At 38.1% G+C, this 27,370-nt stretch overlaps 2 protein-coding genes across 3 annotated transcripts in view; one reads left to right on the top strand and one right to left on the bottom strand.

Moving 5' to 3' along the window:
- Window positions 1-27,370, top strand: part of TET1 (tet methylcytosine dioxygenase 1) — a 148,532-nt gene that overhangs the window by 89,683 nt on the left and 31,479 nt on the right. For both annotated transcript variants that reach the window (XM_036829600.1, XM_036829598.1), the window contains exons 4-6: window positions 11,134-13,450; window positions 16,294-16,384; window positions 16,928-17,021. In XM_036829600.1, coding sequence (XP_036685495.1) covers window positions 11,134-13,450; window positions 16,294-16,384; window positions 16,928-17,021 — 2,502 coding nt within the window. The remainder of the gene's footprint in view (window positions 1-11,133; window positions 13,451-16,293; window positions 16,385-16,927; window positions 17,022-27,370) is intronic.
- LOC118882849 (60S ribosomal protein L32-like) lies at window positions 828-7,416 on the bottom strand. Its single transcript, XM_036829210.1, has 3 exons — window positions 7,413-7,416; window positions 6,618-6,630; window positions 828-1,287 (listed from the first exon to the last, which is right to left on the bottom strand). Exons 1-3 carry the CDS (start codon window positions 7,414-7,416, stop codon window positions 828-830), a joined length of 477 nt encoding a protein of 158 aa, XP_036685105.1.

Genomic DNA, 27,370 nt, shown 5'->3' with positions numbered 1-27,370 from the left:
CTTCACTTCCTTCAGAGAGTTGGCTTCTCTTTAGAGATAGATGTTAACAATAATAATTTGAGATTCAAGATGGATATTCAGGAAATACACTATACCTAAGCAGATTAAATGTCAATAAAATCTTCATTAAAAAAATGTAGCCACTGGGGCCTGTTTCGAGTAGTATTTTGGATTAGTGCTCTCAGTGGTGTCATGGAGACAGCTCCTTCCAGCTCACGAGATGTGTGCATTTCTTCCCAACTCTTGCTCAGGTGGGCACACTGATAGTTTACAATCTACCGTGGTGGGTGTATTTACACCACAAAAATTGGCCAACCCTACAAAACAGGGCTTCCTCCCCACCACTTCCCAAGTTGATTGTTAAACATTTAACAGAATACCACTGAGTACAGTTTCTATAACACAAATGTTGACAGTTGTATGTACCCTTCCTGAAATATCTTAAACAAATATTAGCAAATACATATGTACTCTGCACTCTTCCTTTTGCTCTAATTTGTTTGTAATTTGATACTACATAAACTATTCTGCATTTAGGTTTTTTCACTTAACTGTACTCTAGAAATCTTTCCATAGAGTGCTTTGTCAATTTTGGTTTAATTTTAAAGGAAACACATTAAAGTCAAAACAGTATTTAATCAGATCTGGGTCTAAATAGTTCCCAGGCCCCCTTGCTGTTTTCTCACTGTTAGGTATTGCTTCTAAACTCTTCCTATTCAGCATTAGTTTCTTTTGTATTCTTCCATAGTTTCGTTCTTTTTTTTTTTTTTTTTTTTGGCCGAGTTTTATGGTTTTATTAACACAAACAAAATGTGCACATGAGCTGTCTATTCATTTTCTTTGCTGAGCAGCCTGGCGTTGGGATTGGTGATTCTGATGGCCAGCTGGGCTGCTCTTTCCACAATGGCTTTTTGGTCCTTGGAGGAGAGGTTGTGAGCAATCTTAGCATAGTAAGCTTTGTTGCACATCAGCCTCACTTCAAGCTCCTTGACCAGGTGGACCAGGAGCTTCCGGAAGCTGCTGGGCAGCATGTGCTTTGTTTTCTTGTTGCTCCCGTTACTGATGTTGGGCATCAAGATCTGGCCCTTGAATCTCCTGCGCACCCTGTTGTTAATGCCTCTGGGTTTCCACCAGTTCTGCTTAATTTTGACATATTGGTCTGACTGGTGCCGGATGAATTTCTTGGTCCTCTTTTTGATGACCTTGGGCTTCACGGGGCGGTCTGCGGGCAGCCATGATGCCGAGTTGGAGACGGCTGCCACCTCCAAAGGCAGTGCTGAGGAAGAGCTGTATTCTTCCAGAGTTTCTTTATGCAAATATGAATGTGTATATTATTTCTTTTTATACAAAAAGAAATATTTCATATACAAGTCCTATATATTTTTTTAATTAATTAATTAATTTTTATTTTTGGCTGTTTTTTTTGGGTCTTTGTTGCTGTGTGCGGGCTTTCTCTAGTTGCCGTGAGCAAGGGCTACTCTTCGTTGCGGTGCAGGGGCTTCTCACTGTGGTTGCTTCTCTTGTTGCGGAGCACGGGCTCTAGGTGTGCGGGCTTCAGTAGTTGTGGCACACGGGCTCAGTAGTTGTGGTTCGTGGGCTGTAGAGCGCAGGCTCAGTAGTTGTGGCGCACGGGCTTAGTTGCCCCGCGGCATGTGGGTTCTTCCCAGACCAGGGCTGGAACCCCTGTCCCCTGCATTGGCAGGCGGATTCTTAACCACTGCGCCACCAGGGAAGTCCCTATCATCCTTTTTTATAGTTGCAAGGCATTATATAGCTGTATCACAATTGAATTAGTCTGCTACAGATGGACACTGGGATATTTTCAGCTATTTGTTAAAATATACAAAGCTGTTAAAAAGTAATTATATGCAGGTATAACTAAGATAAATTTCAAACTGCTGTATTAAAGTTGCACTTAATTTTGATAATTAATTATTGCCAAATTGCCCTAGGAGTAATTGCATAAGGGTTGCACCATTTTGTACTTCCACCAACATTATATGAAAGTTTATCTCCCTACAGCTTGCCCAAGGGTCTAGGTGGTCAAACTTTTTCATTGTTATTCTGATAAATGAAAAATGTTATCTGTGTCATTTTAATTTGCATTTCTTTTAATGTTGAGCACCTTTTCACAGTGTCTTCATCAGGGTTGTATGAAGATTAAGTGAGTTATTGCAAGTAAGGAATATATTAGAATACAGCTAACTTTTTTTGAATTATAACTATTGTAATGAAATTGTGCTCTCTCAGTGATAGCTCATCATCACTGTGCTCTTGAGTCATTATCTCATCTAATTCCCATCACAATCATATATGATCTCTTAGAAGGAAGAAACTATAGTTTAGGCTAAGTAGGGTCTCCTGGCTCACACAATTCCTAAGGATTGCTCTCTTCCCCATCTTAGTGTTCAAGATTAACCAGTAATAGCACATAGGTTAGTTTCTTTCCAACACTTTTATTTAAAAACAAACCTATGGGGCTTCCCTCGTGGCGCAGTGGTTGAGGGTCTGCCTGCCAATGCAGGGGACACGGGTTCGAGCCCTGGTCTGGGAGGATCCCACATGCCGCGGAGCAACTGGGCCCGTGAGCCACAATTACTGAGCCTGCGCGTCTGGAGCCTGTGCTCCGCAACAAGAGAGGCCGCGATAGTGAGAGGCCCGCGCACCGCGATGAAGAGTGGCCCCCGCTTGCCGCAGCTAGAGGAAGCCCTCGTACAGAAACGAAGACCCAACACAGCCTCCCCCCAAAATAATAAATAAATAAATAAATAATAATTTTAAAAACAAACAAACAAAAAAAACCAAACCTATGTATAGTTTGTTTAGATGTATGTATACTTTATATGTATCTATTTAAATAAGTTGATTTTATGTATTTTTAAAAATTGAGGTATAGTTTATTTAAAATATTATATATTATAGTTATATATAAAATATTTATATATAAAATATTATATAATTGTATGTTATAGTTTCAGGTATACAACATAGTGATTCAAAATTTTTATATAGATTATATACTCCATTTAAAGTTATTATAAAATATTGGTTACATTCCCTGTGCTGTACACTAGATCCTTATAACGTATTTATTTTATACATAGTAGTTGATACGTCTTAATTCCCTACCCCTATCTTGACCCTTCCCCCTTTCCTCTCCCCACTGATAACCACTGGTTTATTCTCTACATCTGGGATTCTGTTTCTGTTTTGTTATATTCATTCATTTGTTTTATTTTTCAGATATCACATATAAGTGATATCATACAGTATTTGTCTTTCTCTGTCTGACTTATTTCACTAAGAATAATATTCTCCAAGTCCATCCATGTTGTTGCAAATGGCAAAATTTCATTCCTTTTTATGGTTGAGTAGTATTCCATCATATATAATATACCACATCTTCTTTATCCATTCATCTGTTGATGAACACTTAGTTTGCCTCCATATCTTGGCTATTTAAATAATCCTGCTGTGAACATTTGGGTACATGTATCTTTTTGAATTAGTGTTTTCATTTTCTTTAGATATACCTAGGAGTGGAATCACTGAATCATATGGTAGTTCTATTTTTAGTTTGTTGAGGAACCTCCATACTGTTTTCCACAGTGGCTGCACCAATTTATATTCCTATCAACAGTGTACGAGGGTTCCCTTTTCTCCACATCCTCACCAACATTTGTTACATGTGGTCATCTTGATGATAGCCATTCTGATGTGAGGTGATATCTTGTTGTGGTTTTGATTTGCATTTCTCTGAAGATTAGTGATGTTGAACATCTTTTCATGTGCCTTTTAGCCATCATATATCTTCAGAAAAATGTCCGTTCAAATCTTCTCAGCATTTTTTAATTGCCTGCTTTTTTTTTATATTGAGTTGTATGAACTGTTTATGTATTTTGAATACTAACCCTTTATTGGTCATATCATTTGCAAATATTTTCTCCCATTTAGTAGGTTGTCTTTTCATTCTGTTGATGGTTTCGTTTGCTGTGCAAAGCTTTTAAATTTAATTAGATTCCATTTGTTTATTTTTACTTTTGTTTCTTTTGTTTTAGGAGACAGATCCAAAAAATAATGCTGTGACTTATTTCAAAGGGTGTCTGCCTATGTTTTCTTCTAGGAGTTTTATGGTTTCAGGTCTTACATTTTGTTCTTTAATCCACTTTGTGTTCATTTTTATATGTGGTGTCAGAAAATTTCTAATTTCATTCTTTTACATGTAGCTGTCCAGCTTTCCCAAGCACCACCTATTGAAGAGACTATCTTTTCCCCATTGTATATTCCTGCCTTCTTTGTTGTAGATTGACCATAAGCACATGGGTTTATTTCTGGACTCTCTATTCTGTTCCATTGATCTATGGATCTATTTTTGTGCCAGTACTATACTCTTTTGATTACTGTAGCTATATAGTATAGTCTAAAGTTAGGCAGTATGATACGTCTAGTTCTGTTCTTTGTTCTCAAGATTGTTTGGGCTATTCAGGGTCCTTTGTGTTTTCATACAAAAAATTATTTGGTAATTTTGATTTGGTATTTTGATAGGGATTGCATTGAATCTGTAGATTGCCTTGGATAGTATGGTCATTTAAAAAATACTAATTCTTCCAATCCGTGAACGTGGTATATCTTTCCATCTGTTTGTGTCAGCTTCAATTTCTTTCATTAATGTCTTATAGTTTTCTGAGTACAGGTCTTTTACCTCCTTAGTTAGAGTTATTCCTAGGTATTTTATTCTTTTTGATGGCATTGTTTCCTTAATTTCTCTTTCTGATGGTTTGTTGTTAGTGTATAGATATGCAAGAGATTTTTGTATATTAATTTTCTGTCCTGCAACTTTACCAAGTTCATTGATGAGCTCTTATAGTTTTTGGTAATTTTTTAGAATTTTCTATGTATGGTATCATGTCATCTGCAAACAGTGACAGTTTTACTACTTCTTTTCCAATTGGGATTGCTTTTATTTCTTCTTCTTGTCTTATTGCTATGACTAGGACTTCCAATACTATGTTGAATAAAAGTAGCAAGAGGGACATCCTTGTTTTGTTCCTGATCTTACAGGAAATGCTTTCAGCTTTTCACCATTGAGTATGATGTTAGCTGTGGGCTTATGGCTTATCATAATGGCCTTTATTATTTTGAGGTGTGTTCCCTCTATACCCACTTTGTGGTGAGTACATTATTTGGATGTATCTATTTTTTTTGTTGTTTTTTGACCGTGCTGCACAGCTTGAGGCATCTTAGTTACCTAAACCTGGGGCCCTGGCAGTGAAAGCGCCGAGTCCTATCCACTGGACTGCCAGGGAATTCCATATTTTCTTAAAGTTTAGTTTTATAGTTAGCAGAGTGTAGGACATGTTTTCATGTATTTATAAACTTGTGATACCCAGTGTTTTTTAAAAACTACATGAGATATAACTTAATAATAAAAGTCAATTTTTTTTCTAATATGTATACCAAGTATGTTCTATTACCTGCTTTGTCTTTGAAAAATGCAGGAGATCAAAGAATAAAACTATTGAAACAGCAGTCCAAGGGATCTAGATTGAGTAGGAAAACAAGAAAATCAGAAGATGCAAAATGAACTGTGAATAGGTAGGGTGGTCTGGAAACTAGAGGGTACCATAAAGTAAAGATCTTTAGCACTATCAGAATTCTTGGAAGCACATTTTTATTTTTATCTTATTTTATTATATATATATATATTTTTTATATCTTTATTGGAGTTTAATTGCTTTACAATGTTGAGCTAGTTTCTGCTGTACAACAAAGTGAATCAGCTATATGTATACATATATCCCCATATCCCCTCCCTCTTGAGCCTCCCTCCCACCCTCCCTATCCCACCCCTCTAGGTGATCACAAAGCATCCAGCTGATCTCCCTGTGCTATGCAGCAGCTTCCCAATAGCCATCCACTTTACATTTGGTAGTGTATATGTGTCAATGCTATATTCTCTTACTTTGTCCCAGCTTCCCCTTCTGCTCGTGTCCTCAAGTCCATTCTCTACGTCTGTGTCTTTATTCCTGCCCTGCCACTAGGTTCATCAGTACCGTTTTTTTTAGATTCCATATATGTGCTTTGGCATACAGTATTTTTCTTTCTTTTTCTGACTTACTTCACTCTGTATGACAGACTCTAGGTCCATCCACCTCATTACGAATAACTCACTTTCGTTCCTTTTTATGGCTGAGTGGTATTCAATTGTATATACGTGCCACATCTTCTTTATTCATTCATCTGGCAATGGACATTTAGGTTGGAAGCACATTTTAAAAAATTGAAGTTTAGCTGATTTACAATTTGTGTTAGTTACAGGTGTCCAGCCAAGTGATTCAGTTATACATATTTATATACATACTCCTTTTCAGATTCTTTTCCATTATAGGTTATTACAAGATATTGAATATAGTTCCCTGTGCTATACAGTAGGTCCTTGTTGTTTATCTATTTTATATATAGTAATGTGTATCTGTTAATCCTGAACTCCTAATTTTTCCCTCCCCCCCTTTCCCGTTTGGTAACCATAAGTTTGTTTTCTGTGTTGGTCAGTTGCTTTTAAATTAAGCTCATTAATTAATGAGACTGTCTTATGCTTTTATAAATTTTAAAAGGACCTCAAGATCGTCTCTGTAGGGGAATGTATAGTCCAGTGTGTTTAGATATGCATACCTATAAAATTAAAAGCTTCAAGTAAAAAAAATAAAATTCCCCTTTACTTTAATTCTATTTCACAGTGGTAACTATTATTAACATTTTAGGTTTATACTACCCCCTTTTTTTCTGTGCTAGACCAATTTGTGTGTGTGTGTGTGTGTTTGGCTGTGCTGCAAGGCTTATGGGTTGTTAGTTCCCAGAGCAGGGATCAAACCCCGGCCACAGGAGTGAAAGTGCTGAGTCCTAACCACTGCACTGCCAGGGAATTCCCAGTGTTCATGTGTTTTAAATGAAAAGGGATGATAATGTCACATGTGCGTCTTATTTTGGTTAATGATATACTAAGAATATTGATACATAGAGTAATGGCTGCACATTTTTCACATTATGATTATATGAGTTTATTTCATACTTTCTCTACTATAAATGTTATGTTGTATTATGATTTGCTTACACACATTTCTACTTTTTTAGTTTTGCAATTTGGATGGATAAAAACATGACATTTATTTTCACTTGCTTGTCTTCTAGTAAAGTTGAGCAGCTTTTGATCCTTTTGATTTCCACCTAAGTGAATTGCATATGCCTATTCTTTCCTCACTAATCTATTGAGTCATTTTCCTTCTTAATTTGTTGGAGCTCTTTTTCATTAAGAATGGTAACTCTTTATATGTATTACGAATATTTTCCCAGTCTGTCACTTGACTTTTCAATTTATTTTTGACGATATTTCTTCTACCTTTATAAGTAGGTACGCATATCAGGAAATAAATACATTTTACATCACGATTCAATGCACAAACACATACATAAAAATTTATATGATAATATTTATCTTTACTAAATGTAGTGTACACATTTTTCTTTAATATTCCATTAAAAAACACTTGTCACGGGGCTTCCCTGGTGGTGCAGTGGTTGAGATTCTGCCTGCCAATGCAGGGGACACGGGTTCGAGCCCTGGTCTGGGAAGATCCCACATGCCGCGGAGCGACTAGGCCCGTGAGCCACAATTGCTGAGCCTGCGCGTCTGGAGCCTGTGCTCTGCAACAAGAGAGGCCGCAATAGTGAGAGGCCCGTGCACTGCGATGAAGAGTGGCCCCCACTTGCCGCAACTAGAGAAAGCCCTCGCACAGAAACGAAGACCCAACACAGCCATAAATAAATAAATAAATAAATAAATAAATAAATAATAAAATAAAAAACACTTGTCACAAAGCATGATATTGGTATGGGGACTCAGGTTGTGATCAGCAATTTGAAAAGCATATTGTGGTGTCTTTGCCTTTAAGATTGTTAATATCATATGTAGTCAAAGAATTCTATCTTTTCTTCTATGGCTTATCACTTTTTGCTCTTGCTTTGGAAGATTTTTCCTACTTTCTAAATTTTCTTATTCTTACATCTTTTTACATTTACATTATTAATGTATCTGGAATTTTTTTTGCATATTATGAGATAGGAATCAAACTTCCCTCATCATTATTAAGAAATTAAGGGACTTCCCTGGTGGTGCAGTGGTTAAGAATCCGCCTGCCACTGCAGGGGACATGGGTTCGAGCCCTGGTCCGGGAAGATCCCACATGCCGTGGAGCAGCTAAGCCCGTGCGCTACAACTACTGAGCCTGCACTCTGGAGCCCGTGAGCCACAACTACTGAGCCTGCGTGCCACAACTATTGAAGTCCGTGCACCTGGAGCCCATGCTCCGCAACAAGAGAAGCCACTGCAATGAGAAGCCCACGCACCACAACAAAGAGTAGCCCCCACTCGCAGCAACTAGAGAAAGCCCGCACGCAGCAACAAAGACCCAACGCAGCCAAAAATAAATAAATGAATAATAAATAAATTTTTTAAAAAAGATTAAAAAAAAGAAAGAAATTAATACTTTCTCTACTGCTTATAAATGCCAGCGTTTTAATAATAAATTATTAAAATATTTTTAAATTTAGTCTGTTAATTTGTTTAGCTACCCTGCATGTTAAACTTATTGTTCCTTTTAATATTAAAAATATTATAATATTGCTCTTTTTTAAAAAATCAGCTATTATTTCATTTAGTTTTATGAAGTTGTTATTTAAATGTAATATAGAAAAATGTGTATATGATAATTGTATATTTTGATGACTTTTGACAAACTGAACATAGCCTATGTAACCTATACCCTGATTAAGAAATTAGGGGACTTCCCTAGTGGTCTAGTGGTAATGCGCCTTACAATGCAGGGACATGGGTTCGATCCTTGGTGAGGGAACTAAGATCACACATGCTGCAGGGCAACTAAGCCTGCATGCTGCAACTACTGAGCTCGTGCACTCACTCTGGAGCCTGTGCGCCACAACTAGAGAAGAGAAAACCCCCACGCCACAGCTAGAGAGAAGCCCACGCACCACAACGAAGAGCCCCAGCGCCGCATAGAAAGATCCTGCATGCCTCGGCGAAGATCCCGCATGCCACAACTAAGACCTGATGCAGCCAAAAATAAAAATAAGTAAATAAATAATAAATCTTTTTAAAAAGCCACAGTTAAAAAAAAAAAGAAATTAGATATGGCCCTTCTCAAATCTGATTCTCTTTTTTAGTCGATACTCCTGGTTTTTCTTTGGAGTCAGTTACATAATCATCATTCAGTAGGAAGTCTCCTAATTTTTTATATTTAGATTTTACTGTCTTCAAGGCATTGACTAGAGCATCCAGAGTGACGTTAAATATTATAGAGGTTATTTTCTATTTGCTCCTGACCAAAATGTCCCCTATTGTCTCCTCCTGTGGTATAATTTTGGATGAGCTGTTTCAAGGTTTAAAAAAATAGGGATTAGAGGAGGAATAATGATTCCTTAATGGGTACAGTGTTTCTATTAGGGGTGATGAAAATGTTCTGGAATTAGAGGTGATTGTTGCACAACACTGTGAATAAAATCAGAATTACACAATTTCAAATGGTAAAATGATGAATTTTATTTTATGGGAACTTCATCTCAAGAAATTATTTTTTTTTTTTTTTTTTATTTTTATAAATTTACTTATTTATTTTTGGCTGTGTTGGGTCTTCGTTTCTGTGCGAGGGCTTTCTCTAGTTGTGGCGAGCGGGGGCCAGTCTTCATGGCAGTGCGCGGGCCTCTCACTGTCGCGGCCTCTCTTGTTGCGGAGCACAGGCTCCAGACGCACAGGCTCAGTAGCTGTGGCTCACGGACCTAGTTGCTCCGCGGCATGTGGGATCCTCCCAGACCAGGGCTCGAACCCGTGAACCCTGCATTGGCAGGCAGATTCTCAACCACTGCGCCACCAGGGAAACCCCCCAAAAAATTTTTAAATAGGGGTGTCACTACCCACTCACCAGAATGGCTGATGTGTAAAGACAGAAAATACTAATTGTTAATAAGAATGTGAGCTAATTGTTAATAAAAATTGAAACTCATAATTTCTGGTGGGAGTGTGTATTGACAACCACTGTAGAAAATGATTTGGCCTATCTCCTAAAGTACATGCATATATACACACACTGAATGACTGAGCACTTCCACTCCACGCAATGTTGTACAAGTTCAAGTTCACCAAAATAGAACAGTAATATGTTATAGCAGTGTTCTTTGTTACAGCCAAAAACTAAAAATAAATGTCCATTTACAGTAGAATAGAGATATACATTGTAGTGTGTATTCAGTCAATGAGTTACTGTACAGCAGTAAGAATGAATGGATTACAGTTAAACTTTACAACGTGGATGACTCTCAGAAATATAATTTTGAGTAAAAGGAAGTCAGCTGTATAAAGTTGGGAAATAAGCCAAAGAAATCTATGATAGATGTGATAGCAGTAGCTACCCTTTGACAGTGGAGTGATGACTAGATGTGTTTTTTTTAATTAAAAAAATTTTTTTGTTTTTTTTATTGAAGTATAGTTGATTTACAATGTTGTATTAATTACTGCTGTACAGCAAAGTGATTCAGTTATACATATATATATACACATTCTTTTTAATATTCTTTTCCTTTATAGATTATCATAGAATATTGAATATAGTTCTCTGTGATATACAGTAGGACCTTATTATTTATTAGATGTAAGTTTCTTGGTTGGGATCTGGGTATATAGGTGTTCATTCTGTGAAAATTCAACAAGCTATATATTTATGATTTATATGTTTTTTTGTGTGTGTGTTCTACTTCAGTACAGTTTGCATTGAAATAATAAGTATTGTTCATTGAATGGCATCGATGTAAAAATATTTTAAAATTTTATTTTGGAAAAAAATGAATATACCAAAATATTAACAGTCATGGGAATATGATGGTTTCCACCTCTCTTTTTTTTCTTTACCCCTTTTTGGTATTTTATAACTTCTAAAAATGTAAAAAGTGAAAATAAAATGTTTTCAGGGACTTCACATTTAGTTGCTTTTAAATTGTAAAGTTCTTACAGCTCTTACTCAGATATTTGAGCAGATTATAAGAGTAATTTCTCTGTTTATTTTATAGGCAGATTTTGACAACAAACCAGTAAATGGCCCCAAGTCAGAATCCATGGAATACAGTAGTTGTGGTCATGAGGAAGAACAAAGATTGGAATTAAATTCATGTCCCTTAGAAAATGTAACTAAAAATGAAGAAAGTATGACAGGTATTGAAGTGGAAAAGTGGACACAAAACAAGAAATCACACTTAAATGATCATGTTAAAGGAGAATTTAATACAATTAAAACAGAAGCTGAAAATTTGAAAAGCTCTGAAGATGACAGGAAAAAAATCCTACTTACTGACCTCCTTGAACCTCAAAAATTGTTTGCACAAACTGTAAGAAACGGCATTAAAAATGTACACTATTTGCCAACTGAAACAAATTTGTCTTTTAAAAAAATCAACATTGAAGAACTTGGCAAGGCATTTGAAAACAATCCTTATAAATTCCTGAAAGACACTGCAAACCATAACAATGCCATGAGCGCCATTGCTACTAGTGCGAGCTGTGATCATCTCAAGGGGAGAAGTAATGTTTTGGTCATTCAGAAGCCTGGCTTTAACTGTAAGTCTTTTCCAGATCCTGCAAACTGCAACTTAAATAGTCATACTAGTATACACAATGAAAGTGATCAACCAAAATCCCTAGAAATTATAACAAATAGAGAACTAAAAGAAGGATCAACGCTTCAACCAAGTCTTCTATCCCTAATGAAAGATAGGAGATTAACGCTAGAACAAGTAGTGGCCATAGAAGCTCTTACACAACTTTCAGAAGCCCCATCAGAAAATTCCTCACCATCGAAGTCAGAGAAGGATGAAGAAACAGAACAGAGAACAGCTAGTTTGCTTAATAGCTGTAAAGCTATCCTGTATTCTGTAAGAAAAGACCTCCAAGACCCAAATTTACAAGGGGGGCCGCAAAGCCTTCATCACTGTCCATCTCTGGAAAAGCAAAGTTCATGCAGCACATTGGTGTTCAATGGACAAAATATTTCTAAGTCACACAACAGCTCACCTAGTGACCAAGCATCCACAAAGGCACAGGAATATTCAACAGTCACAAATTCAGTATCTGTTTTTATACCAAATTCAAATTCATCTAAAACCGATACCAATAAAAATGTTGCTCAAGGTAGAATTGCTCTTGACAGTTCCAAAAATTTGCATCAGTTGACAACAACTAATAAATCAGAGTATTGTAACCAGTCACTGGACAGCAGCATCAAGTCGGACTCAAAGGATGATCCCTCATGTCAAGATACAGTTCATAGTAAGATAGAAGAAGATGTTGCTGCACAGTTAACACAACTTGCATCAATAATTAAATTCAATTGTATAAAACCAGAGGACAAAAAAGTTGAAAGTACACCAACAAGCCTTGTTGCACATAATGTACAGCAAAACTATAGCCAGGAGAAGGGCACAATAGAGCATAAACCACCTTCCAGTGTACAAAATAATCAAGGACCTTCAGTAACAAAGCAAAAGAACACAATCCAGAAAAAGACAAAATCTACCCCATCAAGAGATCGACGGAAAAAGAAGCCTGTGATCATAAGTTGTCAAGAAAATGACCAGAAAAAACAGGAACAGTTGGCATATGAATATAGTAAGTTACATGACATTTGGATAGCATCTAAATTTCAAAGATTTGGTCAATTTGGTCCACATGACTTTCCTATTCTATTGGGAAAAATTCCTCCCCTAACCAAAGTATGGAAACCACTGACTCAAAGGAGCTCAGCATTAGAACACAAAAAACTATTTCCTCCACTCACTCAAATAAAATTTGAGCGATATTATCCTGAATTAGCACAGGAAAAGATGAAGGTTGAACCCTTGGATTCTCTCCCCATAATCCAGTTAAAAACAGAATCCAACGGACAGGCGTTTACAGAAAATGGATATGCTCAGGTACAGCCAACAGTGAATGTCAATCAGAAAGCTCATCCTTTACTCCAGCCATCCTCTCCAACTAACCAGTGTGCTAATGTGATGGCTGGCAATGACCAAACACAGTTCCAACAGGATGTTAAAGACCAAGTCACACATCAGAGGCTGCCAACATTGCCTGGTATCTCTCATGAGACCCCTTTACCGGACCCAGCACAAATTCTCAGGAACCTAAATGTAGTATGTTCAGGTGGAATTACAGTGGTTTCTACCAAAAGTGAAGAGGACGTCTGTTCATCTAGTGTTGGAGCATCAGAATTTTCCCCAATAGACAGTGCACAGAAAAGTTTTAATGATTATGCGATGAACTTCTTTACTAATCCTACAAAAACCCTGGTGTCCACAACAAAAGATTCTGAATTGCCTACCTGCAACTGTCTTGGTAAGTGAGTTTCTTCATTTTCTTGCATTAATGGCCTCAAGTTGTGACTGAATCAAGTTTGTTTTACCTTTTATATATGACATTTTTGCCCCATTCATATTCTAGCTAGGATGAGCTAAATAATTCTATACCCATTTTTCTGTGGGACCTTTATTGATGCTGCTCAGATAAATGGGAAATCCAACTGGTAATTTGGAAACTTTCTTAAGTGGAAAATTTGATTTTTCTTAAGCTAGATGTCTCTCAAGTTGTTTACTGTGCATATCATAAGAATGAAGTCCCGTAATACGTTATCACAGTTTATTCTTCCTATATTCAAAAGAATTTCAACCTTTAAGCCTTTTGTTTAAAAATATATATTTTTAAATTGTGCAGTATAACATGCATACAGAGAACATAAAATATGTGTACAACTTAACAAATAACTATAAAAAAAAGTATCTGTGTAATTGCTAACCCAATCAAGAAGCAGATGGTTCATTAGTATATTCCAGAATGGGTGCGTGGTTAAAGGATTGATTGAAAGGATAAAGTAAGTATATCATTCTGATATTTTTGTAACCACAATAGAAAAAATAGTGAAGTATAGCAATGACTTTTAGTTCTTGATTTTTCAAAGTGCATTTGATATTCTGAAATGAATCCTTCCATTTCTCTGCTCATCATTCAACACTCAGTTTTGACAGCCTACCACATACCAGGCACCAAAGATAGGCTCCTCTGAGAATGAAGAGCCTCCAGGGAGGAGGGTCTGACAATCTGGAAGGGGTGGCAATGCTGTCTGAGTGGGGTCGATTTGGCAGAATGAGAGATTCTTGGACCAAGGACAGAAGATTGTAATAATGATAATGGCTCCTATTCCAGATCTTTTACTGCAAGTCTGATAACTGTCCTACACCCTTGACTTCTTATATTCACAACAACCCACCAAAGGGAATGCTTATTATCCCCATTTTACAAGTGAGGAGACTGAGTCAGAGAAGTTCACAGCTAGTAAATGATTCAACTGGAATTCAAAGACAGGCAGTCCCAGCTCCATCGGCTGTATTTGTAACTTCCATCCTCTGTTGCTTCAAAAATCTGAAGTGAAAAAGAGACTATTTCTCTGAATATCATTAAAAATGGAAAAAAGGTCTTTAATTTAAAATGCCAGTAAGATTCATATACCTGAGCTCGTCTAATTTGACTGCATACATAAATTTCAATAGGATGATTGTCTAGTTTCAAGACCCTTTCCTTATACATAACTACCTTATCACAGTGTCAGAGTCAAGACAGCCAGACATTCAAAGTTCATTCAGGGGCTTCCCTGGTGGCGCAGTGGTTGAGAATCTGCCTGCCAATGCAGGGGACACGGGTTCGAGCCCTGGTCTGGGAAGATCCCACATGCCGCGGAGCAACTAGGCCCGTGAGCCACAACTACTGAGCCTGCGCGTCTGGAGCCTGTGCTCCGCAACAGGAGAGGCCGCGACAGTGAGAGGCCCGCGCACCGCGATGAAGAGTGGCCCCCGCTTGCCGCAACTAGAGAAAGCCCTCGCACAGAAACGAAGACCCAACACAGCTAAAAAAAAAAAAAAAAAAAAAAGTCCACTTCTCTCTAAAAGTGTATAGAAATATGCAATTAAAGAAAATTAAAAAAAAAAAAAAGAAATCATCCCAAGTGAGAGTAAAGGATCCCCATCATATCTGAGGGTAAAGGATTTCTGTGAAAGTGTTATTATGTTCTAGCAAAATTAGAGTAATTAACCTTTAGATCAAGGTTCCTCAAATTTAGCACTATTGGCATTTTAGGTGGGATAATTCTTGGATGTAGGGGGACCACCTTATCTATTGTAGACTCTTTAGTGGCATCCCTGGCCTCTACTCTCTAGTGATACACACACACACACACGGGTGTGCGTTTGCAGTTGTCACAATCCGAAATATTGCCAAATGTCCCCTTTGGCAAAAATACCCCTGATTAAAAACCACTGCTCTAGATTACCAATAAGTTAAAAATTATTCACCGTATCTTGCTTAAGTAGCCACAGAAATAATCCTATGGTATATTTGATGTCCAATTAAAATGGTAAGTAGTGATCTTTTGGTGTAGGTAGACATGCATTTCCCAGTGATTCTAGTTAGACGTGAATCTCAGAGGGCAAGTTTTAAAATACCATTTTCTAAGAACTCTGTAATTTACACAAAAATTCAAGTGGTACAGAAATATGGTGCAAATGTCTTTTTCTAGAGAAAAACGGCTGTTATATTTTTTCTATATAAATTAACATTAGTGATTTTAATTTTGTTTCCAGTTTTACAAAATTTAAGCCTTTTAAAACATACTATTTAACTCTTACCTCATTGAAAGATGTTAAGAGTGTTTCTCTTTTTTAATATTACGTACAATTGTAACAAGGAATATTCTTGTATACATGTGTATTATAAATACATAATTGTGCGCATGTGTAATAGAATAAAATCTTAGCAGTGCAATTGTCGGGCCCAATTTTAATAGGATTTTGAGGCCAAGCTTTTAAGATGTATTGCTCTTGGGTAGCTTAATTTTGTACCTCAATTTTTATAGAATTTTTTTAAAGCAGGAGATCTGAGAATAAATATGAACCACAACTTAAAATATGTTTTTCCTCCTCTGATTCTTAGAGAAAGAGTGGATTAATTAGGAGCAGAAAGAAAGGGATAAGTTAAATTCCAGGGCCTATTGTCCTAGACTTTAATTACTAAAGCTTACCAAAATCTTGTCAAGATTCATTGTTCTGAATTGAAAAAAAAAAAAATAGCTCTTCCTTGCCCCTATGCAATTCTGTAAAGTTTTGGGTCTAATAATCTTATTCCTTCCACAGATCGAGTTATACAAAAAGACAAAGGCCCATATTATACACACCTTGGGGCAGGACCAAGTGTTGCTGCTGTCAGGGAAATCATGGAGAATAGGTGAGGAAATATGCTTCCCTGTTAAAATCATTCATTATTGGGGATCTGACTCAATGCAGAGAAATCATCTCTGGGAACAAACTTGAGGTGAATGGAAAACTTTCAGGAGCATGAGTTTGATGTTTCTTAGGGCCCAGGAAAAGCATAGAGTCCTGGTGTCCCTGCTGAGTCACTCATACGAGCCATTGGGCACTCAATAAGACCTTCACAGAGCAAGGCTATCTTTGTTAAATGCAGACATACTTATTTTTTATATTATTGTATAATGGTAGAAATAGTTAAAATTACCTCTGTCAACACTGCATTCACATTCCTTTTGCTTGTCTTGGAGCCAGGCCACTTTTTAAACGAGTGATCCTTAAGGACAAGTAAACAGAACTGGATAACAAATAAAAATATCTGCCACACGAAAGTAAATTTTTAACAAAGTTATAATTATGAGGAGTGTTTGAATTTTGTACTTCTGTAAATCTATATCTTATGCACATGAAGATGTTAAAAGTGTATTGCAATTACTTTCCCTTCACTGTGTTTCATACTCAGGTATGGTCAAAAAGGAAACGCAATAAGGATAGAAATAGTAGTGTACACGGGGAAAGAAGGAAAAAGCTCTAATGGGTGTCCAGTTGCTAAGTGGGTAAGTATTTTGCGTTTATACATTTTTCAAAATGGATATATTCCACATATAAACTAAATCAATTTTTTTCCATGAAGATGTGGACTAGAAAAATACCCACCCCCATTATTCCCAGGGAAAAAAGGGAGCTATTTTGTCTTAGCCTGGGCTTTTTATGTTAACGAACAAAAGGGTATGGCCATTCTCAGTTGGTATCTTGTGATATAGGGTCATTAGTCTTAGAGTTTTTTGTTACTTTTAAAGAGCATTCAGTGCATTTATAATTAGACAGCATAAATAAATGGTACTAAATTATATATATTGTTTCCTATATCTTATTTTTTTTTTGGCACATTCTTTTTCATATTCTTTTTCATTATGGTTTATCATAGGATATTGAATATAGTTCTCTGTGCTAGACAGTAGGACCTTGTTGTTTATCCATTCTAGATATAAAAGCTTACATCTGCTCACCCCAACCTCCCGCTCCATCCCTCCCCCAGCCCCCTCCCCCTTGGCGACCACCAGTCTGTTCTCTATGTCCCTGATTTTGTTTCTGTTTCATAGATAGGTTCATTTGTGTCATATTTTAGATTTCACATATAAGTGATATCATATGGTATTTGTCTTTCTCTTTCTGACTTACTTCACTTAGTACGATAATCTCTAGTTGCATGTATATCTAACTTTTATCAGTTATTTTGAAATTCTTTCTAATTCATTGTCTCATAGGGCCACCTTAATGAAGATCATACAATATTGAAAACAAAACCAAACTTCTTACAACATATTTCCAAAATTGTTTCTATGACTACTTTGAGTTTTCTAAATTTGTGGAGCTATAAGAAGTAAGAACTGGATTTAGCTTCTTTAGGAAGTTCTCAACTGAGAAACAGTATCATATCAGGAGGATGTTCACATCCACAAGGATATTGACCAGTTTATTTGGAATTCTTGACCAAAGGATCATTTGAGATGCTGTCCTGTCATTTGTCAATAATGATGATGACTATAATAATGATAATAAAATAATAACAACTACCTCTCATTAAATATCAGGAACCATATTAAGAACCTGACATACAGTGCCTCATAAATCCCTATAGAGGGACTCATGATTTTGGAAAAGGGAAAAGTCATTGTTTTTATGCCCATTTCAGAAGAATAAAAAACATTAAATGCAAAATGGAGATAGAGTTGGAACCACGCTACTCCTAAAGTGAGACAATTACCAAATCCTTATGTGTTCCAGCAGACTGTATGTCTTGGTTATTTATTTATTTATTTTTGGCTGCGCTGCACGGCATGCGGGATCTTAGTTCCCCAACCAGGGATTGAACCCATACCCCCTGCAGTGGAAGAGCGGAGTCTTAACCACTGGACCGCCAGGGAAGTCTCTCTGGTAGGGTTTTGATTAGAATTGTATCAAATCAATTTGGGAGAATCCTAACCATTGGACTGCCAGGGAATTCCCTGTCTTGGTTACTTTTCAGCCTTTGGAGGGTGACAGCAGTGATGAGAGCAAGAGCTGGGCACTGAACACTAAATATGTTAGAGTACTTTCAGTTTCTTCAATCTGTTTGGAGTGCATAGTCTTGTCAAAATATAAATGAACATATCAAGGAATTCTCCATATGTATAACACTACCCAGATAGTGATATAAATCTTTCTAGCACCCCAGAAGCCTCCCTTTGGCCCCTCCCAGTTGGTAACTCCATGCAAAGATAACCACTATATAACCACTTCATTACTATACAGGTCTTTTTCATGATTTCTATGCAACTAGAGTCATATAGAATGTACTCTTTTGTGTCTGTCTCCTTTCCCGCAACATTTATAGAACGTGGGTTTAATGGCTGACGCTCCAACAGCCGACTGGAACCATGAATTGACTTGATAATAGAAGATATGTACTAGGATGGGGAGAAGAAAGACAGGAGCCCGAGTCCCTGATGATACCAATAGAAGCGCTGTACCAACCTTAGGCTTCTTAAACCTGGATTTCTGTAACATGAGAGAATTTTTTTTCACTTCTAAAACCTGTTACTAGGCAGTCTTCTGTTACATTAAATAGAATCGAATCCCAAATAAGATACCTGCCTTCAATTTGCTCAATTTCCACAAAACATTCACCCACACAAGTCAGTCCCCACACGTAAGAGTTTTGGTGAAGATATATCTAAACAGTAGTCAGAGTGATCTTTATTTTTATTTTTATATTTTATTCACTCTTGAGAAAGTTAAGATGGTCGATCCAAAACATTTTAAAGTAGGAAATAATACAAAAGGGCCGTTTTTTCTATTGGGTTATTAGGCTTCTATTGATTTTTATAGAAGATCCTTTAGAAAATTGACTGTGATAAGTAGCAAATATATTTTCTCTTTGTCTTGTTTTTTTGGCCGTGCTGCACAGCATGCAGAATCTTAGCTCCCAGACCTGGGATTGAACCCACGCCCCTTGCAGTGGAAGGGTGGAGTCTTAACCACTGGACCACCAAGGAAGTCCTTGTTTGTCATATTTTTTAACATACAGATTTTTTTAAATGAAATGAAATTAAAAAAAATTTTTTTTTAAATTTCTGGCTGTGTTGGGTCTTCGTTGCTGCACGCAGGCTTTCTCTAGTTGTGGTGAGCAGGAGCTACTCTTTGTTGCGGTGCGCAGGCTTCTCACTATGGTGGCTTCTCTTCTTGCGGAGCACGGGCTCTAGGTGTGCGGGCTTCAGTAGTTGTGGCACCTCTGTCTCAGTAGTTGTGGCTCATAGGCTCAGTAGTTGTGGCACCTCTGTCTCAGTAGTTGTGGCTCACAGGCTCAGTAGTTGTGGCACATGGGCTTATTGGCTTTACGGCATGTGGGATCTTCCCAGACCAGGGCTTGAACCCATGTCCTCTGCATTGGCAGGCGGATTCTTAACCACTGTGCCACCAGGGAAGTCCCCAATGAGATGAAATGTTAAGTTAAATTTTTAATGGAAAACTGCTTTTATGGCTTCAGTGTATCTTTTTTTTTTTTTTTTTTTAAGGGAATACACATTTTTATTTATTTATTTATTTATTCATTCATTTATGGCTGTGTTGGGTCCCCGCCTCCGTGCAAGGGCCTCCTCCAGTTGCGGCAAGCGGGGGCCACCCTTCATTACGGTGCGCGGGCCGCTCACCATCGCGGCCTCTCCCGCAGCAGAGCACAGGCTCCAGACGCGCAGGCCCAGCAATTGTGGCCCACGGGCCCAGCCGCTCCACGGCACGCGGGATCCTCCCAGACCAGGGCCGGAACCCGCGTCCCCCGCACCGGCAGGCAGACCCTCAACCACTGCGCCACCAGGGAAGCCCCTCAGTGTATCTTAATTAGAAAAATCTTTACCACTTCTACCTTATAAATCTCGAATTTTCTTTTTATAATATTTTAATGATTTCATTTTTTCTACACTTAACTGTTTTATTCATCTTGTGTGTAGAATGTTAGTCACAACTTAAGTTTTTTCAACTGGCTACCCAGCTATCCAATACCACTTAATTGTCTTTCTTCTCCCTACTGATTTGTATTTGTTTATATTAGTAGATTTTCTGTTCTGTCACATCATGTTATGTATCAGCATCAAATTACTCTAATTATTTGGGTTTAAAAATATGTTTTAATATCTGATAGAGCTAATTCTTCAGAAATTTCCTGAATATTCTTGCCTTGTTTTTTTTTCCGTATGAGTTTATGATCGCCTTGTCTATTTGCAAGAAATACCTTGTCGATTTGGGGGGTTTTTTTGTTTAAGATCTATTTTATTACTTATTTTATTTATTTTTGGCTGCGTCGGGTCTTAGTTGCGGCTCGCGGGATCTTGGTTGAGGCATGCGGAATCTTTCTTTTGTTGTGGTGCGTGGGATCTTTTGCCACAGCGTGCAGGCTTAGTTGTGGCATGCAGGCTCCAGGGCATGCGGGCTTAGTTTCCCCACGCCATGTGGGATCTTAGTTTCCTGACCAGGGATCGAACCCACGTCCCCTCCATTGTAAGGCAGATTCTTTACCACTGGACCACCAGGGAGTTCCCTCGATTTTGGTATTTTTATTGGAATCATATTACAGAGAGAATTTGGAGAATTTACATTTTTGATGTTTAGTCTTCCTATCCTAAATGCTATACCTTTCCATTTGTTGATGCCTTCTTTTGTCCTTCAGGAGTGTTCTAAAGTTTTGTTCCCATAGAGTTTACATGCTTGTTTTCCAGTTTATTTCTCTTATGTATTTCAGATGTACAATCATAATCTGTAATGACAAATTTATATTCTCCTTTCCAAATTTAAACTAGTAATTTCTTTTTTTCATTTAATACAGTTAGTCTAACATACTAACTCCAGGTTTATATTGCTTTAAATATGGTCTCATCTTTTTCCTCTCTTTAGTGGGAACCTTCCAGGGTTTTCTTCTTATGAATGGGTCATCAGGGAAGACCTCACTGGGGAGAGAACTTTTAAGCTGAGGACTACTGAGTGACAAAAAGGAGCTGAGCATGCAAAGAATACCCCCAAGAATGCAAGGAAGAACATTCCTAGGCAGAGAAAACAGCAAGTACAAAGGTCAGGGAAGAGAGTACATTCTTTAATAATCTAAGAGGAGTCTAGTGAAGTTGAGGAGGTAGAGAATGGAAATCGGAGAAGGTAAAAAGGTAGGCAGAAGCCAGAGCATGAATGGTTTTGTAGGCCATAGTGAATTTTAGTCCATGAACAACATGAAGCCTTTGAAGTATTTTAATTAGGGATGTGTTCTCTATCTGGTTTATGTTTTATAAAGAGCATTCTAAGTAATTACTTGATAAGCTCAGTATTATTTCTCTGTTGCTGCTTTACAAATTACCCAAGTTTAGTAGCTTTGAACAAAACACATTTATTATCTAATCACTTTCGTGAGTCAGTAATCTGTGGGTAACTTAGGAGGGTGCTTCCAGAAGAGGTCTTTATCATCTCAAATGTGACTGGGGAGGAGGGTGCTGGAGGGTCCACTTCCCATGTCATTTGCAGGAGGCTTTAGTTCTTTGATAGCTGTTCACTAGAGGACTCACTTTCTTATCACAGGATTTCTTAAGTGTTTTCTCATGTCATAGCAGCTTGTTTTCCCCCAGAGTGAGTCAGTCAAAATATAATAAGGAAGAAGCCACAATGTCTTTTATGACATTAACCTTGGAAGTTGCTACATTACTGAGCCTTATTTAGTGTAGGAGGGGACTATGCAGGGGCATAAATACCAGGTGGTGGTGATGATTGGGGGCATCTTGGAGACTGGCTATTACAAAGTTCAATATCTCTTCTTCACTAAAAATATCAACATGTTAAGGATACTACATTGACATTGTAAAATACAGCTATCTTAGCCCTATCCGATATATTTAATATATAATACATCTAATCTAATCTATCTTCCTTGGCCCTATCATCTCTAAAGGCGAAAAACTTTAATTTGTGAATCTTTATTCACAAAATAATGCTCGTAAGCATCAACATTGTTCGTTACGGAATATATCAAAAAAAAAGTTTGTAAAATATAAAGGTAGAGTTGACCTATGATTATAAATTGAACACTCATCAAGCAACTACCCAGGTGAAAAATACAATTTTTCTAGGTTCCCAGAAGCCCCGAGAACCCCTCCATCCTAACTTGTGGTAATAATTTTCCTGCTTCCCCCCCGCCCCCCTTATGTATTTCTTAACGGTATGGTTACTGTTCTTTTGTGTTTTCCCCCACATATGACCTTGCATATTTGCTGAAATAAGTAGTAGGGATTGGTTCCCAATATTTGGCACTGATAGTTTACATAGGTTTGTTAATCTGTATCTGTTAGATATTTCTGAATATTTTACTTATTTGCCTTTAAATAGCAAAGGGTGAAAATATGCTTATGGCAGCTGGCTTCCTCTTGAGTAAGTGACCCAAAAGAGCAAGGTGGCTGGGTTAAGTGGTAGAATTTTGGATGATTCTTCCCACCATTCAAACCTTCTCTAGCATAATAATAATTACACTGATAGAATTTTGATATATATCAATACTTCTATTTTTTTTATGAAGACAAATATGAAATCTGCAGCTTAAAGATTTTGGCAGCAACTTTCTGTTAAAGTCCTATTAATGGCTTAAGTCTTCTTAAGGGTTGCTAGGTATGTAAAAGACATATAGCATTTTCCATGAAGCAGCTATAGCAAAATTATTTTCTTACGTTACCTTTTGCAATTTTTCTTTCAGAATCTGGCTCTTTTCACAAATACAAAAACAATTCAGAGACAAGACTGAAATAAAGCATAGTTGCTAAGAACTTATGCAAATTTTGATATCTACTAATGACAATGCAAAAGAATCATCTTTTTTTAAATTAATTTATTTATTTTTGGTTGCATTGGGTCTTCATTGCTGCACACGGGCTTTCTTTAGTTGCGTTAACCTGGGGCTACTCTTCGTTGGGTGCGCGGGCTTCTCATTGCAGTGGCTTCTCTTGTTGCGGAGCACGGGCTCTAGGCACGCAGCCTTCAGTAGTTGTGGCACACGAGCTTAGTTGCTCTGCGGCATGTGGGATCTTCCCGGACCGGGGCTCGAACCCCTGTCCCCTGCATTGGCAGACAGATTCTTTTTTTTTTTTTTTTTTTGGCAGACAGATTCTTAATCACTGCGCCACCAGGGAAGCCCCATCTTTTTATATGTTTGTTTGTTTGTTTATTTATTTATTTATGCAGGATCTTTAGTTGCTGCATTTGGGATCTAGTTCCTTGACCAGGGATCGAACCCAGGCCCGCTGCATTGGGAGTGCGGAGTGTTAGCCACTGGACCCCCAGGGAAGTCCGGCAAAAGAATAATCTTGATAACAAAACCAAGATTTAATTCTGTGTATCTGTGAAAAAAATAGCCTCATAAATGATTATATATGTTAGAAAAATCGTAATGTTAATCAAAGTTTATTTTTTGCAAAATTTCCAAGTTATGTTGCTTGTGTCTGGAGCAATGCCCAGCACATATTCAGGACTCAATAAATTTTTGTTGAGTAAATGAATATAGAGCTTAAATAAGACTGTTATTGAATATTTTCAATTGGAATTGATATCGTGAAATAGTATTGCTCTGGTATACATTATTAGCTCTTTCCCTCAGGAAAGAGGGAGACATGGGCCATTTTAAGTATTAGAACTAATAGTCTGCTAAAGTTGTCCAACCCAAATTTGAGCTCTTGAGGTTAAATAAAAAATAGAGTGAAATGGTTAGGTTTCTCTATAGTCTACATTGTTTTTAGGACTTTATTATTTTGAATGACACTAGCACAATCAAGTCTTATATGGAGGGACTTCCCTGGTGGTGCAGTGGTTTAAGAATTCGCCTGCCAAGGCAGGGGACACGGGTTCGATCTCTGGTCTGGGAAGATCCCACATGCCGCGAAGCAACTAAGCCCGTGCGCCACAACTACTGAGCCTGCACTCTAGAGCTTGTGAGTCACAACTACTGAGCCCGTGTGCCACAACTACTGAAGCCCGTGCACCTAGAGCCCATGCTCCACAACAAGAGAAGCCACAATGAGAAGCCTGCGTGCATCAATGAAGACACAACGCAGCCAAAAATAAATAAATTTATTAAAAAAAAAAAAAAAAAAGCTGAGCTCTCCATTTAAAAAAGAAAAAAGCGTCTTATATGGATACTTAATGCAGGAATGAAGAAAAAGGAGAGAGAGGAAATGAAGGTCAATCATTTTAAACTAAGGAATCTAATAAACCTTCAACTGGTAGATTGTATTGCTCCAAACTTACTTTTCATCTTGCATAGTTTACATTTTTCATCTTGCATAGTTTACATTTGTCCTGTATTTGATATTAAACATTAACGTAAATCAAGCATCTTGTGATTTTATGTACATTTTCTCATCTGTGTGTGCAGACTTATGTGTAGAAATAGTGGTTGAATTCTATCCTACTTTTTTAAAATTGATTAATTAATTTATTTTTGGCTGCATTGGGTCTTCGTTGCTGTGCATGGGCTTTTCTCTAGTTGCGGTGAGTGGGGGTTACTCTTTTTTTTTATATATAAATTTATTTATTTATTTATTTATTTTTGGCTGTGTTGGGTCTTCGTTTCTGTGCAAGGGCTTTCTCCAGTTGCGGCGAGCGGGGGCCACTCTTCATCGCGGTGCGCGGGCCTCTCACTGTCGCCGCCTCTCCCATTGCGGAGCACAGCCTCCAGACGCGCAGGCTCAGTAGTTGTGGCTCACGGGCCTAGTTGCTCCGTGGCATGTGGGATCCTCCTGGACCGGGGCACGAACCCGTGTCCCCTGCATTGGCAGGCGGATTCTCAACCACTGCGCCACCAGGGAAGCCCGGGGTTACTCTTTGTTGTGGTGTGTGGACTTCTCATTGCGGTGGCTTCTCTTGTTGCAGAGCATGGGCTCTAGGCGCGCAGGCTTCAGTAGTTGTGGCGCACGGGCTTAGTTGCTCCGCGGCATGTGGGAACTTCCTGGACCAGGGATCGAATCTGTGTTGCCTGCATTGGCAGGCGGATTCTTAACCGCTGTGCCACCAGGGAAGTCCCTCTATCTTACTTCTATCATGCTGCCCTTGCCTCCTTTTCTTGAAGGGAGGTGTTAGGGTTAGGTCACACACAGAAAGCCTAACAACAAATTATAACTGGGTAGCACAGCTTTCTAAGCCAGTTTCACAATGTTTTGCCTTTGTTCTTAACACTTTTAATCTTGGAAATGTTTCTTTGCCAGGTGGTCATTAACACTCCTCCTTAATTGTTAGCCTTTGACAGACATTTGTGACTCTTCTCTGCCGTCACTTTGGATCTGGTCAGGGAGTGGTTACCTTGTTATTCAGTAGATCTTGGTGGAAAGGGTGATGTAGTTTCTTGGATACAGTAGGCTCTATTAACTCCCTATACTACCCACCCCCATCCCCCCCACCCCGCCCCAACTGAGCCTTGGAGATGATGACTGGAGTTGGGAGAAGAATTCCAACAGCAAGCTTCCCCAGATGGTTCAAGTGCTGAGTAATTCACACCAGGCCCCCAGTTCACGGGTTCCCCTATGTAAGATTGTTTATTAGTCAATAGAGCAGGTGTGGCAATGAGTATGTACAAGTGAATGTTTTATTGCCTATTTAGGTGTGATGTGACCAGAGTTTTTGGGGTGAGGTGTAAACCAAGCTGAAGTATCTAAAAGTTTTAAAACCATCTAACCTGGATTTATACATTTATATAATCTTCAAAGACTTCCCTTTTTTTATTCCTTTGTTCCAAGTTTCTGCCTAGTATCTGCCTTGGTTGACTTCACCCTATACCGTGGTACTGCTTATTTCTGTGCCCAAATCAGGCACCTCTTTGTGTATTACCATGTCAACATAATAAAGGGGTAGTTGGTGTCCTGGGCTACTTGTTTGCTGTCTGCAAAATCTTGCTAATGTGAAAAAACCATTTTATACTTCAATGATCAAAAAATCAGTTGATGTTAAACTGACTTACATTTTTCACTGTCCTTGCTTTTCTTTTGTTATAAAACATTTTTCTTCACTTAATCCTACTGTCCACTAATGTACCATTAGAACTACTTTTATGTTAGCTTGCTTGCTTATAGAGTTCTTTTTTTTTTTGGCTGTATGTGGGCTTTCTCTAGTTGTGGTGAGTGGGCTTCTCATTGCGGTGGCTTCTCTTGTTGTGGAGCACGGGCTCTAGGCGCACGGGCTTCAGTAGTTGTGGCTCTCAGGCTCTAGAGCGCAGGCTTAGTAGTTGTGGCGCATGGGCTTAGTTGCTCCGCGGCATGTGGGATCTTCCTGGATCAGGGCTTGAACTCGTGTCCCCTGCATTGGCAGGCAGATTCTTAACCTCTGCGCCACCAGGGAAGTCCCATAGAGTTCATTTTTTAAGGAAACTTTTTATTGAACTGTAATATACACAAAGAAAGTACACAAGTCACAAGTGTGTAGCACATTGAAGTTTTACAAAGTCAAACCATCCAGATCAAGAAATAAATTATATCACCACCACCCCAGAACACCCTGCATGCGCCTAATCATCACCACCACCACCCCCAAAGGTTGAAGTTCATTAGCTATGATATATATAGGCGGATTTAAATGGATGATTTTGGTTTTATGGGGTGGGGTGGCCACCATCATTTTGTTTTGAAAATTTAACCCTAATTTTCTCTCACATGGGTTATGGATAAGCTCAAAAGTGATCTCTCTTTGGTAATATACCCGACACTTGACATAAACGTTGCTCCTAGCTGTGATTCTAGCCGAGTCCTTCTGTGGAGCCCAGACTTTTATTGGAGCTGATGTAGGACCCTAGTCACTGCTGCATCTTTAGAGCTAAGATTGTATTACAACGATTATTTTATTTGCTCTTTTTTTTAAGTAA

The sequence above is a fragment of the Balaenoptera musculus genome, chromosome 16 (genome assembly GCF_009873245.2).
Source record: "Balaenoptera musculus isolate JJ_BM4_2016_0621 chromosome 16, mBalMus1.pri.v3, whole genome shotgun sequence".
Taxonomy (NCBI): Eukaryota; Metazoa; Chordata; class Mammalia; order Artiodactyla; family Balaenopteridae; genus Balaenoptera; species Balaenoptera musculus.
Note: the sequence above shows the minus strand (reverse complement) of the source record. Positions and strands in the feature narration are given on the sequence as shown.